General features: G+C 49.3%; 1 protein-coding gene across 1 annotated transcript; it reads right to left on the reverse strand.

Moving 5' to 3' along the window:
* Window positions 1-12,905: 12,905 nt before the first annotated feature.
* HJV (hemojuvelin BMP co-receptor) lies at window positions 12,906-18,606 on the reverse strand. The gene is given in 6 exon segments (XM_073322668.2): window positions 12,906-15,229; window positions 15,487-15,516; window positions 15,518-15,584; window positions 15,586-15,623; window positions 16,228-16,730; window positions 18,459-18,606. Coding segments are annotated over 6 exon segments (1,353 nt in total). The 5' UTR covers window positions 18,553-18,606; the 3' UTR covers window positions 12,906-14,608.
* Window positions 18,607-22,398: the final 3,792 nt, after the last annotated feature.

Consider the following 22,398-nt stretch of genomic DNA (forward strand, 5'->3'; position numbering starts at 1 on the left):
CTCCCCACCCCCCTGGATAAACTGTGCTGGGGCAGCTCTCAGCCCCCCAGCACTGCCCCCCCTCGACCGTGGAGGCAGTTCCACAGCCCCCCCTCCCCTCCCACTGTCCATGGGGGGGGTCAATTCTACAGCCCTCCTACTCTTCACCCCACACTGACTGGGGGGGGGTCAATTCTACAGCCCTCCTACTCTTCACCCCACACTGACAATGGGGGGGTCAATTCCACAGCCCCCCCTCACCCCACACTGACTGGGGGGATCAATTCTACAGCCCTCCTACTCTTCACCCCACACTGACCATGGGGGGGTCAATTCCACAGCCCCCCCTCACCCCACACTGACTGGGGGGGATCAATTCTACAGTGCTCCTACTCTTCACCCCCACACTGACCATGGGGGGGTCAATTCCACAGCCCCCCCTCACCCCACACTGACTGGGGGGGGTCAATTCTACAGCCCTCCTACTCTTCACCCCACACTGACAATGGGGGGGTCAATTCCACAGCCCCCCCTCACCCCACACTGACTGGGGGGGATCAATTCTACAGTGCTCCTACTCTTCACCCCCACACTGACCATGGGGGGGTCAATTCCACAGCCCCCCCTCACCCCACACTGACTGGGGGGATCAATTCTACAGCCCTCCTACTCTTCACCCCACACTGACCATGGGGGGGGTCAATTCCACAGGGCCCCCCCCACTCCTCACCCCACACTGACCGGGGGGGTCAATTCTACAGCCCTCCTACTCTTCACCCCACACTGACCATGGGGGGGTCAATTCCACAGGGCCCCCCCCACTCCTCACCCCACACTGACCGGGGGGGTCAATTCTACAGCCCTCCTACTCTTCACCCCACACTGACCACGGGGTGGGGGGCAATTCCACAGCCCCCCACACTGACCGGGGAGGAGTGTCAATTCTACAGCCCTCCTACTCTTCACCCCACACTGACTATGGGGGCAGGGGGTCAATTCCACAGACTCCTCACCCCACACTGACGAGGGAAGCAGCGCCACAGGCCCCCCCCAGCACTGCCCCCCCCAACCATGGGGGGTCAATTACATAGCACCCCCACACTTCATCCCACACTGACCAAGGGGTAAATTCTACAGCCCCACCCTTGTCACCCCACACTCACCATGGGGGTGGCATTCTACAGCCCTCTCACAACTCCCCCTCACAGGACTATGGGGGCAGTTTCAAAGCTCCCCCACTGACCATGGGGGTGTTAATTCCACAGCCCCCTGACAACTCTCCCCCCCACATTGGCTATGTGGGTACTTCTACAGCCCCCCCACACCACTCCCAACACTGATCGGGGGGGGCAATTCCACCTCTACACCTCCCCTCATACTGACGATAGAGGGTCAGTTCTACAGCCCCCAGCTCCTCCCCCACACTGATCACGGAGGGCAGTTCCACAGTCCCCCAATACCTCCTCTCACATGCTGACTATACAGCTTCATAGTCCCCCGCAAACCCACGTCACAGACCATAATTGGGGTGGGGTGGGGCGGGGAGAGATCTCAGCCTCTCCAAACCCTTCTATTGACTGTACTTGGGGGCTGCTCCTCTACCAAAGTCCCCCATTTCCCAAAGAGCCCTCCCAAGTTCCAAAATATACTAGCCCCACAACCCCCACCTCACCCCCATTGATTATACTGGTGTCATCACTACGCACAGATTTCCCCTCAGGAAAAAAATCCCTCCTTTAGCCATATTGAGAAAGTTGAAGGGTTGCACGAATTCCACCCCCGCCTCTGACTGTGTTAAAGGATGTCACATGCAATGGGGCTGACCGCTTGTAATACAGGAAACAGGGTGACTGGGTGAAAAATAGGAAACAAAGCTGATTTTTCAGGGGCCCAGTATCACATCTTTTATTGCGGGTGACAAGCTGTGGGTTGGGATCATAGCACCTCGTCCTTTGCAGATTTCAGAGTAGCAGCCATGTTAGTCTGTACCCTCAGAAAGAATAGGAGGACTTGTGGCACCTTAGAGACTAACAAATTTATCTGAGCATAAGCTTTTGTGGGCTACAGCTCACTTCATCAGGTGTAGAGTTGATGGTTGGAAAACAGGTTTATTATCTGATCAAGTGCTGGCTCCCTGAAGAATCTGGCTTCTAGGATATTAGACACCAAATAGGCAGCATCCCCACTCCTCATTTCCCTCTTGTTGACCACACTGGGGGGCAGCTTCGCACACTCCACCCTCCTGACTATTTGGGGAGCGGGGGGATCTTTGTACAAAGCCACTCACTGACTATTCTGGGTATATTTCTACACAGCAGCCCTCAAGTTTTCTTTTAGTTAACATATTGTCAGGCATTCACCCCATCCCTGACCCACTGTGGTCCATTTTGGCATAGTTTAAAAGCTGTTTCTCTAGATCAGTGTTTCTCAACTACCAGTCCGTGGACTGGTGCTGGTCCCTGAGATCTCCCTGACATAATTTAGGAAGGCAGCAAGCTGGTCCCTGTTATCAAAAAGGTTGAGAACCCTGCTCTAGATTAATACAATTTTCACACAGACAAAGCTGTAAATAATGTTGTTAACCAGCTAAAACAGGATTTTGTAAAGCACGGGGGAATAGGGAAATCAGAGACTCTTCCTTTTGCTTCTAAAACCTCTGCCCCACCCCCCCATGGAGAAAGGGATGTGTCCCCAGTATAGTCACTTCCCTTCACTGTCCTTCGCCCCTGAAATGGGGACTGGTATGTGTGTAGTAATTAAGCCCACGTACATTGTCAGACTAGAATTTGGCTTGTGTATGCCATGCCCAAGTCAATTGTTCCTCACGAGGTAGGATATAAACTGATTAACTGCTGGATCAAAGAAGGAATTCCTTTGCTATGAGAGAGCAATGGGGAAGAGGAGTGCTGGCCGCCTAGGAGTGTAATGGAAGAGCTGCATCTTTTTCTGGAACATCTGCTATCAGCTAGAGTTTGATACAGGGTATTAGGTTAGTTACACCACTCATTGTTTTTGTGGATACAGACTAACACGACTACCCCTCTGATACCACTAGTCTATTCCAAGGTGGTAAGCGGAGGGACACTGGGCTAAAGTGAGACATTGATTTGGTCTAATTTGGCAGGAGGTGGAATACCAGATTAGACGGACCACTTGTCTGTTCTAGTGTGGCAGAAGATGGGATACTGGATTAGCTGGACCATCGGTTTTGTTCTTTGTTCCTTATCAGAACATCTTGCATTCCTTTAGGAGGAGCATTACATCCTGCCTCTCTGATTTCCTTCAGTGCCTGTGTCTCCTGAAGGATTATATTCCCTCTAGCTGTACTGCCCTGGCCTGTTCAAATCTGCAGCCTGTTGCTGTTTTCTCTCAGCCAGTGATAACACACATTCCACGGATGTCTCAGAACATTTATGCCTGGGCCAGGCAGCCTGCCAGAGCTGTGGCCAAAGGCACATTCCAAAAAATTGAATCCTCTCCAGCCCTTTCTCCCTGGCAGGCTGCTTTTGGCCTTTGCCTTCCTGACTTACTGAAAATGCCTCACTTCCATCCTGCAGCGGGACAGATGGGTGTGATGTCCTCAAGAGGGGACTAGATTATAAATGCTTCCCTGTGGGGGGCATAGTAAAACTTCTGGGGCAACATGCCAGATTAGATGACAAAGGGGATTTGGAAATACTTGTTTTTGGTTTTTAAGTAGGGGCTTTTTGCTCATAAAACAAAATCTTTAGTTTTTACATCACTTTCAAAGAGAAGATGCCAAAGAGATGAGCACCACTGAACTCTTGTCTCCATCTGCCTGACCACTTCAGCAGCTCTTGAAGGTCATTCCTTACAGGCTTGCCTGCTCTGTGCTTTGCTACCTGAACTGGTTTCAAACACGGTTCAGGCTAACTCGCTCAAACACAGGGGGGATGGTGATAAACTGTGTTTAAACCAAATTTACAAACTGTCTCCTAGTCTTGATCCCTTTTGCCCTTGGTGATCTGAATTTCCTCTGTACCAAAAATCTGATGTACCGGAGAGTGTTGCTAAGCATCTTTATATTTCCTGGCCTAAGTTCTTAACATGGATCAGGGTAACAAAACGTTATATCTCTGTCACATGGCAGGAATCACTCATTCCAGTGTGTCCTTTGTTGCCTGTTCATACATCCCACAATGGATGATAAAACTCCAGTCTCTGAAGGGTGCTGGTTGGGGGCTGCTGTTGCCATGCGCACAACTCCAAGGGTTGTTTACACAAGATGTACTTTAGCCATATATGGTTTCCTCCAGAAAGTACAGAGACACAAACCATTCACAGTGGCCACACCAAAAGGGACTTGACTGTCACGCAAAGGCTTGACTGTTATGCTGCCCACTCCTGCACTATATTGCAAAAGCTGTTTCCGCTGGTGGGGGTGGGAGCTGATTAACGGAGGCATGGAAGAAAGAACTGTATTTTCAGAGCCTAAGCAGGGGGCTGTGGTTTGAAAGTCCCACGCTGATTTCATGGCGTGCATTAACCTGTCTTTGCCACCTGAAGACTGAGGAAGCTACCAGTTCCTGAATGTCCACTCCTATCCCCTGCTTTGCTCCTTTCTGCTCATATCTGATCTCGGTTCTCTGTGTTCATCACCCAAATCCTGTAAGGATCAGTGGCCAATGGAAACAACACTCTTCTGCAACAATGGGGTAAAGCAGCACTGGCTGCCTACATTAAAAATTGAGCAGAGAATGGAGTGTTTAATTTTACCTTCCCAAAGGAAGTGAAACATTTCTAAATTAAAAAAATGGATGAAGATCTTAGAGACCAGGGAAACTGGTAATGAGCTGTGGGACCTTACACCATGTAGGTCCCTATTTCAAATCCAGCCCAAGTTTGTAGTGACTGAAAAGGGTTGCCATCTGACAGATCTTCAGGGATCTATGTGACATGAGTTTGGTGGATCCCAGTTCAGTTCCTAGTGCAGGTTAGATGTCCTCATCACAGGTGTCCTCTGAAAGATTCCCATGGTGCTTATCAATATGGTGCATAGATTTCAACTTCTCTGCCACATAGCGGAACCTATCTCTCCCTGATTATCCCAGCAGCACAGGGTAAGCGCTTACATTGATCCAGCTTGGGGGTCCCAGATTGCAGGCTCTTGGCATGAATGCAATTCACAAACCCTTTCTAGCTGATGGATGCTTGAGTTAATTGGTGCTTCTTCTCCATATCCTTCCCAGATAGGGCTTTTATAATGAGTTGAGTAGGAGCCAGAGCTGGTTACACCCAAGTGGTCTGTGACTGGGATCTAATCCAACCATGTATACACAAAAATAGATGTAATTTTAGAGTTTGTGAAAGGTCACATCACCATTACCCATAACAAGCAGTGCGAACTAGCTCCCTACCCACGGAATGCCTTGTGGGGAGAGACGGCTGGATTTCATTTGTTTGGCTAGTACAGACTGACTTCTTCTGGACACATGCAGTATGGCACCACATGCTTCCAGCCTGGAAATTTGGTGCCTGTCTAGTTTGGTGCCCTCCACCTGCCAGCTAGCAGTTGTGCCTTGCAATGTTATTGGGTTTTTTTAAATCTCATTGCCCAATTACTTTGTGAAACCAACCCACGGGGCCAGCTCTGCCTTTGACAACAGTTGGACTGCATACTATTATACTGCTACTATTACCGAATAAAGAAAAGGAGGACTTGTGGCACCTTAGAGACGAACAAATTGGTTAGTCTCTAAGGTGCTACAAGTCTTCCTTTTCTTTTTGAGGATACAGACTAACACGGCTGCTACTCTGAAACCTGTTATTACTGAATAATAAAAGAAAGAAGCTCTTATCTAGCAAAAGATTTACTGCCTGGCCAGAGCCATTTCCCCAGCAGCCATCCCTTCCCTCAGCGCTGGGTCTGCCATTTGTAAGACCCCAAACAAGAATGGGACCCTGTGTTGGTGGAGGCAGCAGGGAAGAGTTTACTCCATGTCTCCTCAGCAACCCAGGTTACCATGAGCACATTGAACCCCTCCTCCTTTCTCATCGGCTTCCGGTAGACTAGTGAGTCTAATTTAAGGTCGCAGTCCTTATCTTGGGGGGTGCTCAGTGGGCCCAGCATATTTAAAGGCGGCTGAAAGATCCGGGATGGGGGCTGTGGTTGATAACTCCACTTCTCAGGCCCAGTGGAACTTTCTATCATCAGGGTAAAACCCAGCTTTGCAAGAGACAGAGCTTCCTCAGGAGCTGGTCCTAGACTCTGGAATGAACTCCCATGGGGACTAAAGACCGTCACAAAACTCCCCACCTTCTGCTCCAAGTGCACATGCACTTATTCAACTTGCCTTTGCTAATATAAACACAGAGCTGTGTTGACACAAAACCCTAATAACAGCTCCCATTCCTGTTTCCCCCAAGAAAACCCGCAACCAAAAAGAAACCCTACCAAACCCACTCCACTGCACATACAATCCTCCCAGAGGGCTGAAGATGAGAGAGAGAATGAATTACACAGGACAGATGTTAGTCACACCAGTTAATGCCTGACTCAGATACTACAGTGATGAGGGTGATGTAAGAACCCCTCCAGGATGGAATAGAGTCCACTGCCAGAGAGGACCATCAGGGTTGGGCTGTGAGTATCCAAGCTGCTTGGTCCTGCTTCCAGCGTGTGTGATGATTCCTCCCACCCTACTCTGACAGCCAGTAAAGGAGCCCAGGCCGCTCAGGCTCTGACTGTTCTAACCTCCTGGTGAAGCTGGTGATTGGGGTCAGAAGAAGAGCTAGTTTACCTCCTGGAGGAGGAACTGGGGATGAAATTTCCCCTCCTCTTCCCATGGGTATAATATTGCAGAAGTATTACAAAGCATCAAACTAGGTAGACTGGTCCTGTATGGTAGCCCTTCCTATCCGTAAATCTCAATGTGCTTTACAAAGGTAGATGAGCAGCATCTTAGCCTCATTTTACAGAGGAGGAAACTGAGGCACAGAGAGGGGGCAGCAACTTAAGCTACATCACACAGCAAGTCACTGTCAGAGCTGGGACTAGAACCCACAGTTTCTTGGTTCTAGTTCCGTGCCCAGCAGTCACACAGCACAGCGTCTTGGTAGATGAGCTATTGATGGATTTGCATCATTGGGGTCTCTGAATTGTATTGGGGGGCATTGATCACGTGTCTATTCTTTTCCTCCCCCCAAACCATGGAGTTAATCAACAGAGAGGAGTATTTATCCATGGTGCTGCCTGTACTGCCTGCCACAGCGGGTGAGGGACACAGGTCAGGGATGCATTGTGCTCCTACTTTGAGGCTAAGGCATGAGAGCGAAAAGTGTATAGATCTTTGTGCAGGGATTTCATGATGCTTTTGGTAGGGAAATACATACCTTAGGCCAGTGGTTCTCAACCAGGGATACGCGTACCCCTGGGGGTACGCAGAGGTCTTCCGGGGGGGGGTACATCAACTCATCTAGGTATTTGCCTAGTTTTACAACAGGCTACATAAAAAGCACTAGCAAACTCAGTACAAACTAAAATTTCATACAGACAGTGACTTGTTTATACTGCTCTCTATACTATACACTGACATATAAGAAAAAGACTTATATTCCAATCGATTTATAAGTATATGGTGAAAATGAGAAGGTCCGCAATTTGTCAGTAATAGTGTGCTTGGGACACTTTTGTATTTTTATGCCTGATTTTTGTAAACAAGTGGTTTTTAAGTGAGGTGAAACTTGGGGTACGCAAGACAAATCAGACTCCCGTAAAGGGTACGGTAGTCTTAGGAGCAAGGAACAAGACTAGGTATCAGCCCAGATTCCTTTTGTGCTATTGACAGCTAGCACTTATTTCTGAGTGTGCACAGACATCTAGCGGCGTCTCCAGGAACAGCATGACAGCGCTGGGCCACGGAAATGATTCTCTACTCCTTTGCCTGTCTTGACTGGTGTCTCAGAAGTGATTATGGACCCATACACAAAGGGTTCAAGACCATGCTAGCTACAGCACATTTAAACAGAGCTGGCATGAGCAAATTTCTAGCACGCTGAGCCCTGTTGATAAGATTTACTTTTTAAGGTGTACTAGGCTCTCAAACTCTATGTTGAGTATTATGGGGTTCTAAGAAGGAGAAGGGAATGGCTTTAAGAAATTGTGCAAACCAGGTTCCAGAAGACGGTGGATTTTTTAGATGCAGTGTGGCCTAGGGGACTGGGAACGCAAGAAATCTGGGTTCCATCTCCAGTTCTGCTACTTAGCCTGCTGGCGTGACCTTGGCCATGTCATTTCACCGCTCTCTGCCTTGACTCCCCGCTCTGTAAAATAGAAATTATGACTGTGATGAGGTATCTGCTTCACACTGGCACTAAAGGGATTAATGAGAGCTTAATTAAAGCACTTGGAGCCTGGGCTAGGCCTGATTAAAGATGAGTCCCAGCTGGGAGAAGAGCTGAGTAGTTAGTTTGAAGAGAAGAAGTGTGGAGCAGAAGAGAGTGGGAAGAACTCAGCAGCCATTTTCTAGCAGATATGGCAGTGAGACAGGCATGACCTGCTGGAGAAGTTTGATGGAACTGGCTAAAGCTGGGGAATCCTACTGGGTAGAAGGCTCAGGTGGGGCCCCAAGGTAGAGGGGAAGAAGCTGAATCCAAGAGCCGGGGTCCTGGAACAATCTGTATAATAGGGGTGCTGAAAGCTATTGAACCAAACTGTTATCCCTGTATATAATGGAAACCACTTCAATCCAGGGGGTGCTGCAGCACCCCTCGTTCCAGCACCTATGCCTGGATGTGCTCAGCAGGGGGAGGACTCAAAGGCAGAGGGGCCTGGCATATGGAATGCTTTAGGGGGCTGGCTCACTGAAGCCCTGATGTGAGGGTCACTGGGGACACAGCCAAGGGCAGGACCTGGCTGTCTAGGTAGAAGCTCTGGGTGGCTTTGCTCAGTACAAGAGCCTGGAAAGGGACTGGGGAGAAATGCTACTGTAGGAAGGAGTCCTGGGGAGGCAGCAGCAAGAAATTGGATGGAGCAGACCTTGGCTGTTGGTTAAAGACTCTGTGGGCTTGACCCAGTGTGGTGGTGCAGCCCAAGTCCCCTTACCAGCCATGGCAGAAGGTGGTGCAAAGCCTCCCTGAGGGAAAGGGATGAAGACAATTCTGAGCCTGCGGAGATCAGGATCAGGGCCTGAAGACCTGTCAAGGTCTTGGAATTATTATTTGGACTTTGGTTTGTTGCCCCTTGTGTTACCCTGGAAGGGGTGGGACTAAATCACACCCTGGCAGGAAGGCTGAGTCAAGAGAAGTGGCAGACGGCCACTGGAGTGAAGCGACTGCCAGCAGGAGGTGCTGGAAGAGAGCCATCTAAACCAACCCCAGCTGGGACAGGGGCGTGCCAGTGGTGAGTCCACCCTTTTAGAATGACATTTAGGTCCTTGCTGAAATACTGAGAGCTCTTCCTATGAAAAATGCTCAGATCAGAGCCAGGTATTTAATTTTTCAATAGATGACAGCAAAATACCTCAGCATTCAGTTTTATCCTGCATAGATTCTGTTTAGCTAATGTCACATGGTTATTGATTTCCCATATATTTACAGGACACATTTAATGCTGGATGCACCCCTCTGAACTCTGGATCTGAATTCTGTATCTTGGGGCCTGTCTCTAGTTAATAACACGTGCTGCAGCATTGGTTGCAGAACATATGAAGTCAGGCAAGCCTGTGTGTTATAGGTAGGTTCAGTGTGCCTTTAGCACCAGCGCCAAGCTTTTCAAGACTGACTTCTGAGTTGGAGGGCTCTATTTTGGGGCATCTAGTTGGAGACACCTTGGCCCCAACTTTCATGGCCAAGTACATTGCATGTGAAGTCACTAGGAACTGGGGATAGTGAATACCTCTGAAAATCAGCCTCTTTGAAGTTGTATAATAGCGAATGCTAATGGGAATTCCAGAGGGGATGTTAAACTCCATGATACAGGATTTAAGACAATCTCTAATTTTTAGGGATCAGGAGGAGAATTGATGTAGGAGGACAGATTATCCGACTGTGGGGTTCTCTGAAGCATCTGTTGTTGACCATGGTTGGAGTTAAGAAATTGGACTAGATGGACCTTGGGTCCGATCATGTCTGCCAATTCCTATGTTCTTATGTCTCAAGTTGGGCCTCCCAAAACAGAGGCTGCCCAGAGTTTGTGGCCACTTTAGTAAACATTGGCCCGTGCTCCTGATGTCCTTTCATGCAACATAAGCTAGGAAACCAATAGCTTGATCCAGAGCTCATTGACATCGATGGAAGGGCTCTCATTGACTTCAGTGGGTTTTGGATCAATGCCTCGGTGCAGCTTCTGACTGTGGAGTGAAATCTTCTGGCAGTGGACAGGTCGCTTCTCCTCTGGTTACTGACTCCAACACGTTACTGCAGGAGCCTGGTGTTGCTTCCCTTGAAATCGGTGGGAGCACTGATATACGAGCAGGCCTGAAGAGTCCAGTCCATTGCTTCCCTCTCTCTTGGTAGGATTGTACTTTGCTATGTACCTGCAGTATCCTCCCATCACCTCATTCCTCTTCTCCTTCTGTGTAAAATCCTGCTGCTGGAATTATCTCCTTAACCCGGTCCGTTCATTCCCCCTTGTCCTGTGGGGCCTATCAACCACAGCTGCTCCCCTGATGGCATGTTAAAAGGAGACGACCGAAACAAACACAATAATGAATGTAAGGTGGTCTTCTCTGTGCCTATACTGGGCCTAGTACATCAGGGTCCTGCTGCCTGACCTGGACCTCTGGGTGCTACTGTAATACAAATGAATACTAATAACTAACAAGATGCGTGTCCTTCATCACCACTCAGTCACTTGCTCCTGTGGCATCCCTTCCCCTTTTGTTTGCCTGTTTAGATGGCTTTGGCATATGGAAAACACATGGGGTTTTTTGTTCAACTGCATACCGTATTTTGGTGATATACAAATGATAACTTCCCAATCTTATGCTGCATTTGAGAGAGAGAATTTCTAACAGAGCCGGTGAATGAGGGTCAGGACTCCCAGAGTTCTGTCTTGTATGCTAGGAGAGATTGTGGTCTAGTGGGTAGCTTAGTGGACCAGGACTCCTGGGTTCTATTACCTGCTGTGAGAGGCAGATTGTGACAGAGGGGTCAGGACTCCTGGCTTCAATTCTCAACAATGCCACTAACTCCCTGGCTCGCTTTAGGCAGGTCACTTCACCTTGATTTTTACCTCTCTGTAGAATGGGGGATGAAATTTGCTCACCTCTAAGAGATGTGGGGTGAAAGGCTTAAATACCTGCTTTGGATAAATGATGCCATGTAAAGTGCACAATTAAGATGTGACCGGGCGAGGTAATGACCCCCTAAGACCACCCCTCTGCCCCTCCCCGCTGAAGATCTGCTCTAAGCTGGGTGGTAATTGGCAGCCATACTATATTTCAGAGTGTCTTTTAGTACTGTGATGGAAAGCTCATTGAAATCAAAGGACACGCTCTTCCCCCACCCCTTCCCCCAATCAACTACTGTAGCCTCTGAATGAGTGCTATTTCTGTTCAATTTCCTCTGCTGGTATTTCCTCTGCTGGTAAAGTAACAGGCCAAAGATCAGGTCTCGGCTGGGTGAGAACTGGCCACAGGCAGGGCTGTATTTGAGTGTATTAAAATGGTTCAGTGCAGCAGACATAAACGAAACCAGATCAAGGCACTGGGCGCTGGTGGGCAACTACTTTGTGCCATCTGGAAGTTTGATTGTTCTGTAGTTTGTATCTCTCAGGCAGGGAGGGAAAGGTTTAGCTACGCAACATTGGCACTGGACAGTACTTGGATGAGAGTTCACTGAGGAAAAGCCAGGGGGGCCGCAGACAGCAGTAGCGAGCGGTTCAGTAGCTGGTACAGAGCGAATGCCTCAACGCAGTGCTAAGGGACACAGAGTGGGCCAGAGTCCATGGCACTACTCCCTTGCCATGCCCATATGCCAAGGGCAGCACAGGGTTGCCCCTGATGCTTCTGCATTGGTCGCCGTTCCCAGGGGGGCATTGTACCCCATTATGCCACTGGAGAAGTGCAAAGAGGCCAGAGCTGGGACCAGATTCCAGTAGGTCTGGAGGAGCCAAGATGTTAAACTGAGGACCTGATCACCTGGGGTCATTAAAAGAGCCATTGCCATTTTTTCCCAGTAATAGGTTCATTAGCTGCTGTATCCTAGCTCAAATTCTACTGGGTAATTATATTCTGCATCCCTAAAACTGCCTCTGGCACTTCACTCAGAAATTGTGGTGTTCTTTGTTTCCTGGCAGTTTGGCAGCATTGCTGTGTGCTGTTAAACAGCTGCTGCGTTCCATTCCAGAGGTGGATGCATTTTAATAATGGGTGAAGTAAATTCCGTATCACTAGGGACCTAACTGGGCTGGGTCACAGTAGCCCAGTGAGCTGATACAAAATAGGAGCCATGATGAAAAGTGTTCCAGAATCTAAATTTTCATTTTAAATAAATAAAATAAGTTTCTGGCCCTTATATTTGCAGAGAGAACCTTGAAAATGCAAACCAAATGTCAACCAATGCAGGAGTGCCTGCCTGCATTTGCAGAGAGCCTGAAACAACAGCTCAGAGGTGCGAATTGCCCTCATTCATTTCTGAGGCCTGTTAACACTGGCGCCTCATTCTGATGGTGAATGTTTTACTGGGAGCAAGGAAGAAGAACAATGATCACATTATGAAGATCCACACAATCTATTGCAAGTGTTGTCCCCATTTTGGTACCACAAGTGGGTGGAGCTTGATTGTAGGTGGAGTGTGAGAGTATCCACTGCTATTCCCTCCTACCCCCAATGCAGTGTGTGTATATTTAGACATGAAGTGCTTTGGAATGAAAGGAGCAAAAGGGGTGGAAGACAAGATATAATTATCTTCACCTGTTGCACGCCAACCAGGGAAATAAGAGACGGATGACAGGAAACGAGGACTTCAAAAATAGACACCTTTAATGTCAAACGTTCATGGCTCAACGATGCCAATGTAAAAGAAACAGAGAAACTCTTATAGAAGACACCCCATGGGGGACGGTGTGTGAGGGAGAAGTACTTCAGAGGCTCCCTATACTATACCTTTTACTGTGACTTTGATCAGAGGAGCCAGGAAAAAGCAGGACTAGACAAATAAACTAAACATGGCTTGAAACATGAGCCCTAAAAATGAACCTCGTTTTACGGTTTGATAAGCCTTCCCACACACCTTTTTAAAAATTCTTTCATGCAACAATGTTTGCAAATCCTACAAGACTCCCCCAATGACTGTTCTCTTCTGCAAATGCCATGTTTGTCGAATCAAAGCTCCGTGATTCCTCTCACAGTTCAGCAGGACAAGAATTGCAAAGTTGTTTAGCGGATGAATCCCGTTTTTTTTTAAAAAAAACATCTTTGTATTTGGAAAATATTTGTTAACAAATCGAACTTCACATCTCTTAAAACCTCAAATATATTAAACATTTAACTTCAGCCTCACAGCAATATTTATGTACATTCCTTAATATTTTACCCAGTCACTGATGCAATCTGCTAGCTTTGGCCTTTGCTGCTTCTGGGGTTTACCACATTACTAACCTTACTCTTGAAGTCAAGCCAGTGTTCTTGGTTGGGTTTTTGTGGGACTATGGGAGACAGAATAATGGATAATGCTTGGGCTAAAAAAGGGAACATTAGATGGATTTTTCTTGATACTGTATTGTTGAAACTCAGCAGTGGTCCAAAGTCTGGGATTTGCTATAGTCAGTCCTAGATTAGTGCCCAAAAGAGAGAAATGGCAATGCTTAGAGGACAATTTTAAAGTGAAACTTCAGAGATTTGACATTTTGCAGACAGATGGCTACAAGTTAGCATTATACCAAGAGTCTAAAAACAATGGGAACACAGCAGAAATTATTTGTTCCTAGCCCAAGTGATTCAAGGAATCTCAAAACTTGAGCAAGACATTCTGGTTACACTCCTGCAGTTTTCTACTTCATTCCATGTGGTTTCTGCAGGGGCTCTCACAAGAATGTCTGAAGCTAGAAACCAACAAGTTTTGCCCCCAAAAAGCTTGGAATCCAGGCTGGGGTCAATCATTTCTAACTCTAGCAGGTTCCTGAGCAAGAGGCTGCTACAGCTGCGTTGGAACTGAAGTGCAGGTAGGGTAGAGAAAAAGCAAGAAGGTAATTTGCAGGACCCCTATCTTGTGTGCTACAACCAGTTTGGCAGAAGCTCAGAGGAGCCACACCCTGGGTTTCAGACACGTGATCAGAAAAAAAGAGAGAAAATAGAAGATAAGTCCCTGTATGGTTTTTTTTCCCCATGTGGCCGCAGTTTCCCCACTCTTGTTAACAAATAAAAATAAATCAGAACCCACGATGGGAAAATTCCACTAAGATTCAGGAGCAGAACAAAACTCAACTAATCCGGTCCTCGGCATGTTTGAGAATAGGAAGCATGAGCTGCTATTTCCAGGCCTTTTCTCTAAGACCGGGGCCTTTCGCCGGTTTGGTTCCACCCCCATGATAGCAGATTCTGGATAGAGCACTGTTTCCTTTCAGCTGATGTCCACCTCACTCCAGGCCGTATGTCACAGTGCAGCTACAGGTTCTTGGCTCAGTGACACTCCTCTTGTAGCCCTGGTACCTGATGGACAAGGAGTGTTAAAAGCACAACTGAATAGCCAGGAGGTTAGAGATGACTATGACAAGGAGGAAGGGTAAAGAGATTAGACGACAGCCCACCCCAGTCTGGAAGATGTGCAGTTTCTCAGCATCTGGGTGGAACATCTTTGCATCCTCCAGAGCACCATGTGCGGCCAGAGTGAAATTGGCATCGCCCGAGGTTACCACATCAAAGACGCATGACTGGAAATAGACGTCCTCCACCGGCAGCTTCTCCTTGCACAGCAGTCGCGCCGTCTCAGCGGCAATCCCACTGTGGCGACACTCGCTGCGGGAGATGCGCTGGCTGGGCGGGCAGCCGCCAACGCAGAGTTGCAGATCCTGCTCTTCAGTGAAGGCCCGCGCCACCTCCTCGGCTGCCCGGATGGAGAAGGATAGCTGCCGGCCCGCCTGACGCACAGCGATGGTGGTGCCAATGTAGGCAGCCCGGATCTCCACGTGCTGCCCGGGCGTGCGTTCCTGGATGGTCAGGCTGCTCCCCCCCGGCCTCTCGCCACCGTTCACCGAGCCATCCTCAAAGGCAGCCGGCAGGTTGTCTATTTCGGCCTGGTAGACCTTCTGGTCGATGCATTCCTTCATGTTCTTAAATATGATCGTGAGCTGCAGGGCAAAAAAGAAAGCCAGAAGGCTGGATCAGAGGCCTTACAGTCTAGTTCCGGTTAACGGTGGTGGGGAGAGGGGAAAGAGGAAGGGATTGTGACCCTCCTGGATATCTGTCAGGAGATCACACAACCACCCTGCCCTTCCCATATTGATAGATGGGAGGCAGGTCAAGGTACAGAACTACTGGTCCAATATCCAGAGCACTGGACTGAGACTCGGGACTCCTGGGTTCTGTTCCTAGTTCTGCCACTCACCTGCTGCCGGACCTTGGGCAAACTGCTTCCCCTTCCACCCAGTGGCCGTCTGTCTTGGCTGTTGAGATTGTGAGCTCTTTGGGGGACTGGGAAACTCTGTCTGTGCAGCACCCAGCGCAGTAGGGCCCTGCCCTTGGCTGACGTTGTAATAAGAGATCAGGAAGTTACCATATGGCCCATCATCTTTCTTAGGACTCATAGCAGCACGTCACTGTACCCCCAAAGACAGGGTTTCCACTATACCAGGCTGGACCCAGACCTGGAGCACCTCCTAGAGCAGAGTCTGGAGCCCCTCCCACTGTTCACCTGGCCACCACTGGAAGGATGGACTCTTGAACCCAAGCATCATTCCCGTTCTTAATTGCACAAATCCCCCCCCCCCGCCCCACCTTTAGGGCTGCCTACTATGCCCTATGTGGCAAGTAAAAAGTCCTATTAGGAAAGTACTTAATATATTTTTCTTAACTTCTCTGAATGCAATTTAAGCAGCTGGGCATTAAGGAGCAGGGGCCAGCACCATGTGAGCAGCCAGGTGTAGCTGGACAACCAGCAAGTGGTCCATGGACCGCATCTATCCCGCCCCCTGCCCTAGCCCAGCAGCACCTGGAGAGCATTTCTGTCACTGCATAAATGGTTCTTACATTTGATTCTGAGCCTCCATCCCTCTCGCACCGTGAATGCAATGGCAGCCGCCCAAAGCCTGGGGAACCCCCACCAGCCCATCACAGGCTGGGACGTTACCTTGCCGGTGGCAGTCGCGTTGGAACTCTTTGCCACCGGGTAGCTAGTTGCCTGTACAAACAAGTAGTTATTGTCCAGGAGAGGCCAGGAGCCCTCCACTCGGCAGGTGTGGAACTCATCATGGAAGGTGCGGACGTGGGGGTCCCCAAAGGCCGCACAGTGCTGGTAGGTGGGGGGCTGGCCATGCTTGTAGAGGAAGTTCTTCTCGTAGTTGCAGATGTCCAGGGACTCAAAGCCCTGGTGGTTGGGTGCCGGTGCGCGGGGCCGGGGCGGCGAGGTGGGGCCTTCTTTGGAGCAGTTGTGCTGGATCATGAGGTCCTCGATGCCGTGGACGGCAGAGTGGTAGACCAGGTCGCCCCGGCAGGTCCGGGCCGTCTTGCGGGTGCAGTGGGAGTAGGAGCGCAGGGCGTTGCAGTAAGCCGTGTCCTTGTTGGAGCCGCGCAGGTTGAGGGTGGCGGCCACGTAGTCAGCATTGCAGCGCAGGATCTTGCACTGGCAGCAAGCTGGGTGGCGAGACAGAGCGTATGGCATCACGTCTGCTGTCAGTGTTACACCACTCCACCCATTCTGCTGAAAGGTGCTAATGGCTACCATCTAGCAGGCTTTGGAGGCCAGGACAGCCGCAGACCTCGTTAAAGTCAATGGCTGTGCCAAGCACACTCTCTTTGTGTTTCACTGGAAGGAGCAATTAAGCCTGTTTGTAATGACCATGACGAACAGCAGAGGGACACCCCCACCCAAGGCACATGGCAGGTCAGAGCTAAGGGCTTGTCTCCACTTACAGCATCACTGTAGCACTTAGTGAAGACGCTACCTACACCTTGGCGTAGGCACTCCCCCTCCCCAAGAGGTGGTAACTATGTCAATGGGAGAAGTCCTCCCGGAGACGAAGCGCTGTCCGCGCCAGGGGTTAGGTCGTTATAACGACGGCCCTTAGGGTGACACAGTTACACAGACGTAAGTTTGTAGTGTAGACCAAGCCTGAGCCCTGTGGGTCGAGGGATTTTCCTAACTGCAAACGCAGTACAGTAGTTAGGATGGCAGGTGGCCAGCTGTGTACGTTAGCTGCTGCAAGCCAGGAGAAGCAGTTGTGGAGTGACCCTGAGGCTATGTCTACACTAGAAACACCACAACGGCCACCGTAAACCCACCTCTCCAAGAGGTGTTAGTTAGCTTGACAGAAGAATTTCTTCTGAGCTTCTTGGGTACAGGGCTTGCTGGAGGGGCAGACGCAGGGATTTCTGAGCAAGGAAACTGCCTGCTGCTTCTTTCTCCTGTGCTCAAGGAATGAGGACTCTCTCTCTCTCTCTCTCCCCCTTTTTTTTTTTTGTAAATAAACAAGATCACACCAAGAATCTCTCCACTCCCTATCACAGATTTCTCATTCTAATGGAAACAACCCTGAAAGGGCCCAAATCTTGGCTAACTGCTTGGGCTAAAGGGGGCAACAGAGTGTTATAACATTCTGTCCTCCTAGTCCATATTACTACACTGCATTAGAGATCAGTGCATATGCAAGATCTCCCAAAATATGCTGGGCTGGGTCTGGTTGGGGTGGGAGACCACCTAAATAACCACTGGGGTGCTGCAGGACATGGTGCTGGTAATTCAGTAGGGCCACTCTCCCCTGGGTCAGCATTACCTCGGCACAGTGCAAGAGAGGGTACCGTATTCTTCGGCTGGCCACCCGCAATATGGTATCCTCTTGGATCTGGAGCTTCCCTAAAGGCTAAAGCTCACACAAGTGAATGGAAAAGCGGGGGCAGAGGTGCACTGGGCATTGCAAAATCAGCTGGATCTCAAGCATGTCCTGAAAGCAGGGAGGGAGCCACTGGGCAAGGGACTGCAGGAGGGGGGAAGATTCCCAGAGGGGTTGGGAGGAATCCCACACTGGTGAGGGGAAGGAGAAAGACTAAGTGCAAAACCCTGGTCCTACTGAATTTGGGGGCAAAGCTCCCAAGATGACCCAGTGGAACCTTGTCATCGCTGATCACCTCTGCACAAGGGAAATGCTGCCAGGCCATTGCTGTGTTTAATGATGCAAGGACCCATCATGCTCCTGCCTCCCCTTCTTATTCACTATGGGAACTGCCACCATGCCAGCAGATGCCCACCCCTCTATTTCAGCAATCCCCTGCCTTTGGCAGGTGCATGCTGCTCAGATCCCCACTGGAATCCCTGCTGCTGGCATGCAGCTGACCCCCGGCACCTCTACATGTTCAGCTCCTTACCATGCTTGCAGCAGAGGAGGAGGAAGAGTGCTCTGAGGATGAAGCAGGTGCTTTCCAGTTGCTGTGGGCTCGTACTGCAGGCTGACTTCCCCATTCCAATCCATCCAGAGCCTATGGGGATTAGACACCCCCCGTTTCTTCTTTTCTTTCAGCAGCTCCCCTGGAAGCAAAGCAGAGACAGGGATCTGGGCTAAATGAACTAATATGAGTTGCTGGATGGGATGGCTTGGTGCCCTTAGCTTCACATTTGAAATAGCCAGAATCCCTAGAGCTGCAAGGTTCAAAATCCAGCAGGCTCTGCTACCCTCTTTGTCTTTCCCATGGAGAGAGACACACCTACAAGTTACTTTTTTGCAACTCTTTTAGAAGAGAGCTTAATAACAAGGTCCTGTCTGCTGTGTGTGAACATTAGCGACCCTATGGCATGTGATATGAGATTATCCTTGGTCCCAACTGCCTTCTCCTCCCCATCCTAGTGTTCTATTCACTAATGTTCTCTGATGCCCCACCCCAGAAGTGGCTGCATTTATATAGTTTGAAGTGCATTGGGATCCTTCAGCAGAAACTTGCCACTATCAAAGTGCGTGATACAGTTGTCAAGTTGTATTGAAATTCAGATGTTTTCAAACAGAAATATGGTATCAAAGAGAATCACAGATACGGCATGTATGGCAAGAGAGGGCAGAAATGGGCTGGCTGCTATCTAGCATGCATTGGCTAGGCAGCACTGATGTTAATCTGACGGGACTGGGGCCGAGAGGGGAATTCATTCTCCATAGTCCACTCGGCCCTTGGCCTCTATGCCTAGATTTACTGCACTAGACCTGGGGTGTTGAATTTTGTGGGCTGCTGGAAATTGGATTGAGATCCGCCCAATTCATTTGTGGGTAGGCCACCAAACCAGACAGCAGACAAGACGGGCTTATTAGTGACTTGGGCTAGACTTAATCCCTTGGCTCCCGATTGAAAGGGTACCTGCTCCACTATCAAGCCCCATGAGCCGCTAAGCCCTACTGTTTGCTGTACCTCTTTCTTGCATCCAGAGGACCTGGATCTGCAAACAGCTATTTGCAGCCATCCGCTGCACGAGGTTAGGTACAGCCTGTACCATTTTTTGCTGGCGCACAGAAGAATGCGTTAGTAAGAGCCGTCAGCTGTGACTCCAGCTGGTGAAAAGCTCATTGTGAAAACAGAAGGAATGAAGCACAGAATTGTAGATCGATTTATTTATTTTTTTAAGGCTAGAAGAAACCATTTTGATCAGCTAGTCTGAACTCCTGCATAACCCAGGCCAGAGAACCTCACCCGGTAACTTCTGCATCAAGCCCATCGCTTTTGGTTGAGCTATAAGGCATCTTTTAGAAAGGCATCCAGTCGTGATTTAAAGATCTCAAGTGATGAAGTATCCACCACGTCCCTGGGTACCACTATTCCAATGGCTCAATTGCATGCAGGGATCTATTATATAAGTTTCACTCTGTTCACCTCTACACTAAATTGACTCCACGTACGCAAAAACAAACGAGTTAGTATCCAGAACCAGGGGGACTTTCCAAATTCACAGCGTCTCTGTCTCACACACACGTGGAAAATTAAGGGGAGAATTTCTCTAGAAACAAAGGGATTTTTCCCCTCTCATTTTCCATTCAAATGGAAGCACTGCAGGTTTGCATTGGTCTTACTTAGGAAAGAAGCTGAGTTTTAGTGTCTATTGAGGGTAGTAACCTGAAATGGATTATGCTGGCTGCCAATCCAAAAATCTAGATACAGCAGGTCGCGTTTGTAGTCCTGCATTTAGGTCTTTGAGTCTGACTTCACTGGGATCTCTCTCTCTGATGTAGAGGAACGCACCATGAACACCCCGCTAATGGTCTAACCATGTGTCTCATGCATTGGCCTGGGATAAGGAACACTCTGAATTCCATGGGGGTGGAGGGGATGCACATGGTCTTTTAGCTAACAGCTAGACTCAAAGCTAGCAATTTCTGCACCCTGCTGCTAGATTTAAGGAACAGACTGCAGGGTGCTGACCACTGGTAATCATATCCATGGGACCATCAGGAACTGGGATGTGCAAGTGTACCTGGGGTAGTGACAGGCACAGATACTGCATGTGTAAATAAAGGTTATTTTATTTAAAAGAGAGGTTCACACATTTAATTTTGACTGGCCCAGCTGCCTATGGGAGTTTGATCTCCGCTCCCTTCTGGGAGCAGCTCACGCTGGCAGTATTTGCAAGTTCCTGAAAATGTAATAAACGTTTCTGTGAGGGGAAGAGGATTTTGGAGACAATAGGGTCACAACTGCTAAATGAAGCATTATGAAGGATGGATCATAGTCCTGGCTAGAACGTTTCCCACCCCCAGCTGGCCGTCCCAGGCATTTGCTGCCAGGAAAAATAAAGTTTGATTAATGGCTGGGGGGGTGGGAGATTGGTTTGAAGCTGGCCCAAGGAAAAAATAAAACAGCAACTCCTTGGCATTCCTTAACAACATACGCTCTGTCTTTCTGGCCACCACCTGTCCTAGAGCAAGGAGTATCCGACGCGATTGCAATGGAGAAGGGAGCTGCAGGCCTGGAGCATGTGTATACCCAGGGTTAGATTTCTATAGGCTTATGCATACTGGTTCTGAAATTCTATTCTCAATAGGTTTTTATACCACGCTCATCACTGTAGTATCTGTGCACCTTCCAGAAGTGGAGGAAGCAACATGACTGCACGTCAGTCCCGTGGGGTTTGGTCTCTCGCCCTCCCCACAGAGGGAGAAGCGTGTGCAGATACCCATCGCTATGTGTTTGGATTAGAGACAGCCAGGTCCAAGAAATGCGCCTTGAATGTGGAGCAGGAGAGGAGTGAGGTTTGTGATAGTCTTTGGTTGCTGGGGGAATTCACAGCACAATCTTCAACCATCCCCGGAGAAAGTTCTGTCTCCAGTCCTGGACACCCGTGGACTGATACTAATGCCGATTTCTGGCCATTATGAGGTGTATGCAACTCCCTGTGGAGTCCTCATCACTCCGAGAATAGACAGTGGCTTACATCCATCAATCCCACAACCGTTTTATGTAGAGGCAGGTAGCATTTTCTCTATTTTACAGGTGGGGGTGGGGGTGGGGGAGGGAACACAGGCACAGAGAGAGGTGCATCAAGCCACCTGCAGAGCCAGGAATACAGAGCTTGGTACGCGAGCTGCACCCTCTCCTTCACTGCTCATGGAGAGCCACAGGCCACATGCAGATACAAGCACAGCACGTATTCCCCAGACACCACATGGTGGAATCTATCTACGCTGCTCCGCCAATGGGCCTGGCCCCTGAGCGGGAAGGTCGCGGGTGAGAGGGGGGGCGACCTTTAGGGAGTACAGTACAGGGCGGCCAGGACCTTTCCCAGCTCTAAGAAAAGCCGACTAGAAGAGTCTGGTGGAATGATCATGCCTCTGATCAGGTGTGAAAACTGAAGGGAAAAGATCCCTGGTCCCTACGCCTGACCTGGTGGTCTCTGTGTGATCACTGGGTTGATCTGCTGCCAGGGGTTAAGATCTGCTTCACTTCCCAGTTTTCCAACTGGGGCTCGTCTATCACCCCTACAAAAGCAGGCACACTTCTCTTTTAGGCGCACACACGTACACACACACACACACAAAAAATACTTTCCTGCCAGGATGAAAGACAGGCAGAGCAGCAATATCCCGAGAGCAGACAGACCCTCTTAGACCAGCAGCACTGGTCTAGCATCCAGACTCGTAAAATGGCTTGGTTCAGACAGAGGGCTCTTATGCGATGGTCCTCTTGGCAGGGCCAGTTCCTTGGGCTGTGAGACATCCCCCTGCCCTGTCCCATTAGAGACCCTAACGCTGTCGCCTCCCTTTTTACCTCTGTCACTCAGGTCGAGGCCTGGGTCCAAAGCAGATGGTTCCTTCTCTTCTGCCTTCCTCGCTCA

This window comes from Lepidochelys kempii, chromosome 24 (assembly GCF_965140285.1).
Source record: "Lepidochelys kempii isolate rLepKem1 chromosome 24, rLepKem1.hap1, whole genome shotgun sequence".
In the NCBI taxonomy this organism is placed as follows: domain Eukaryota; kingdom Metazoa; phylum Chordata; order Testudines; family Cheloniidae; genus Lepidochelys; species Lepidochelys kempii.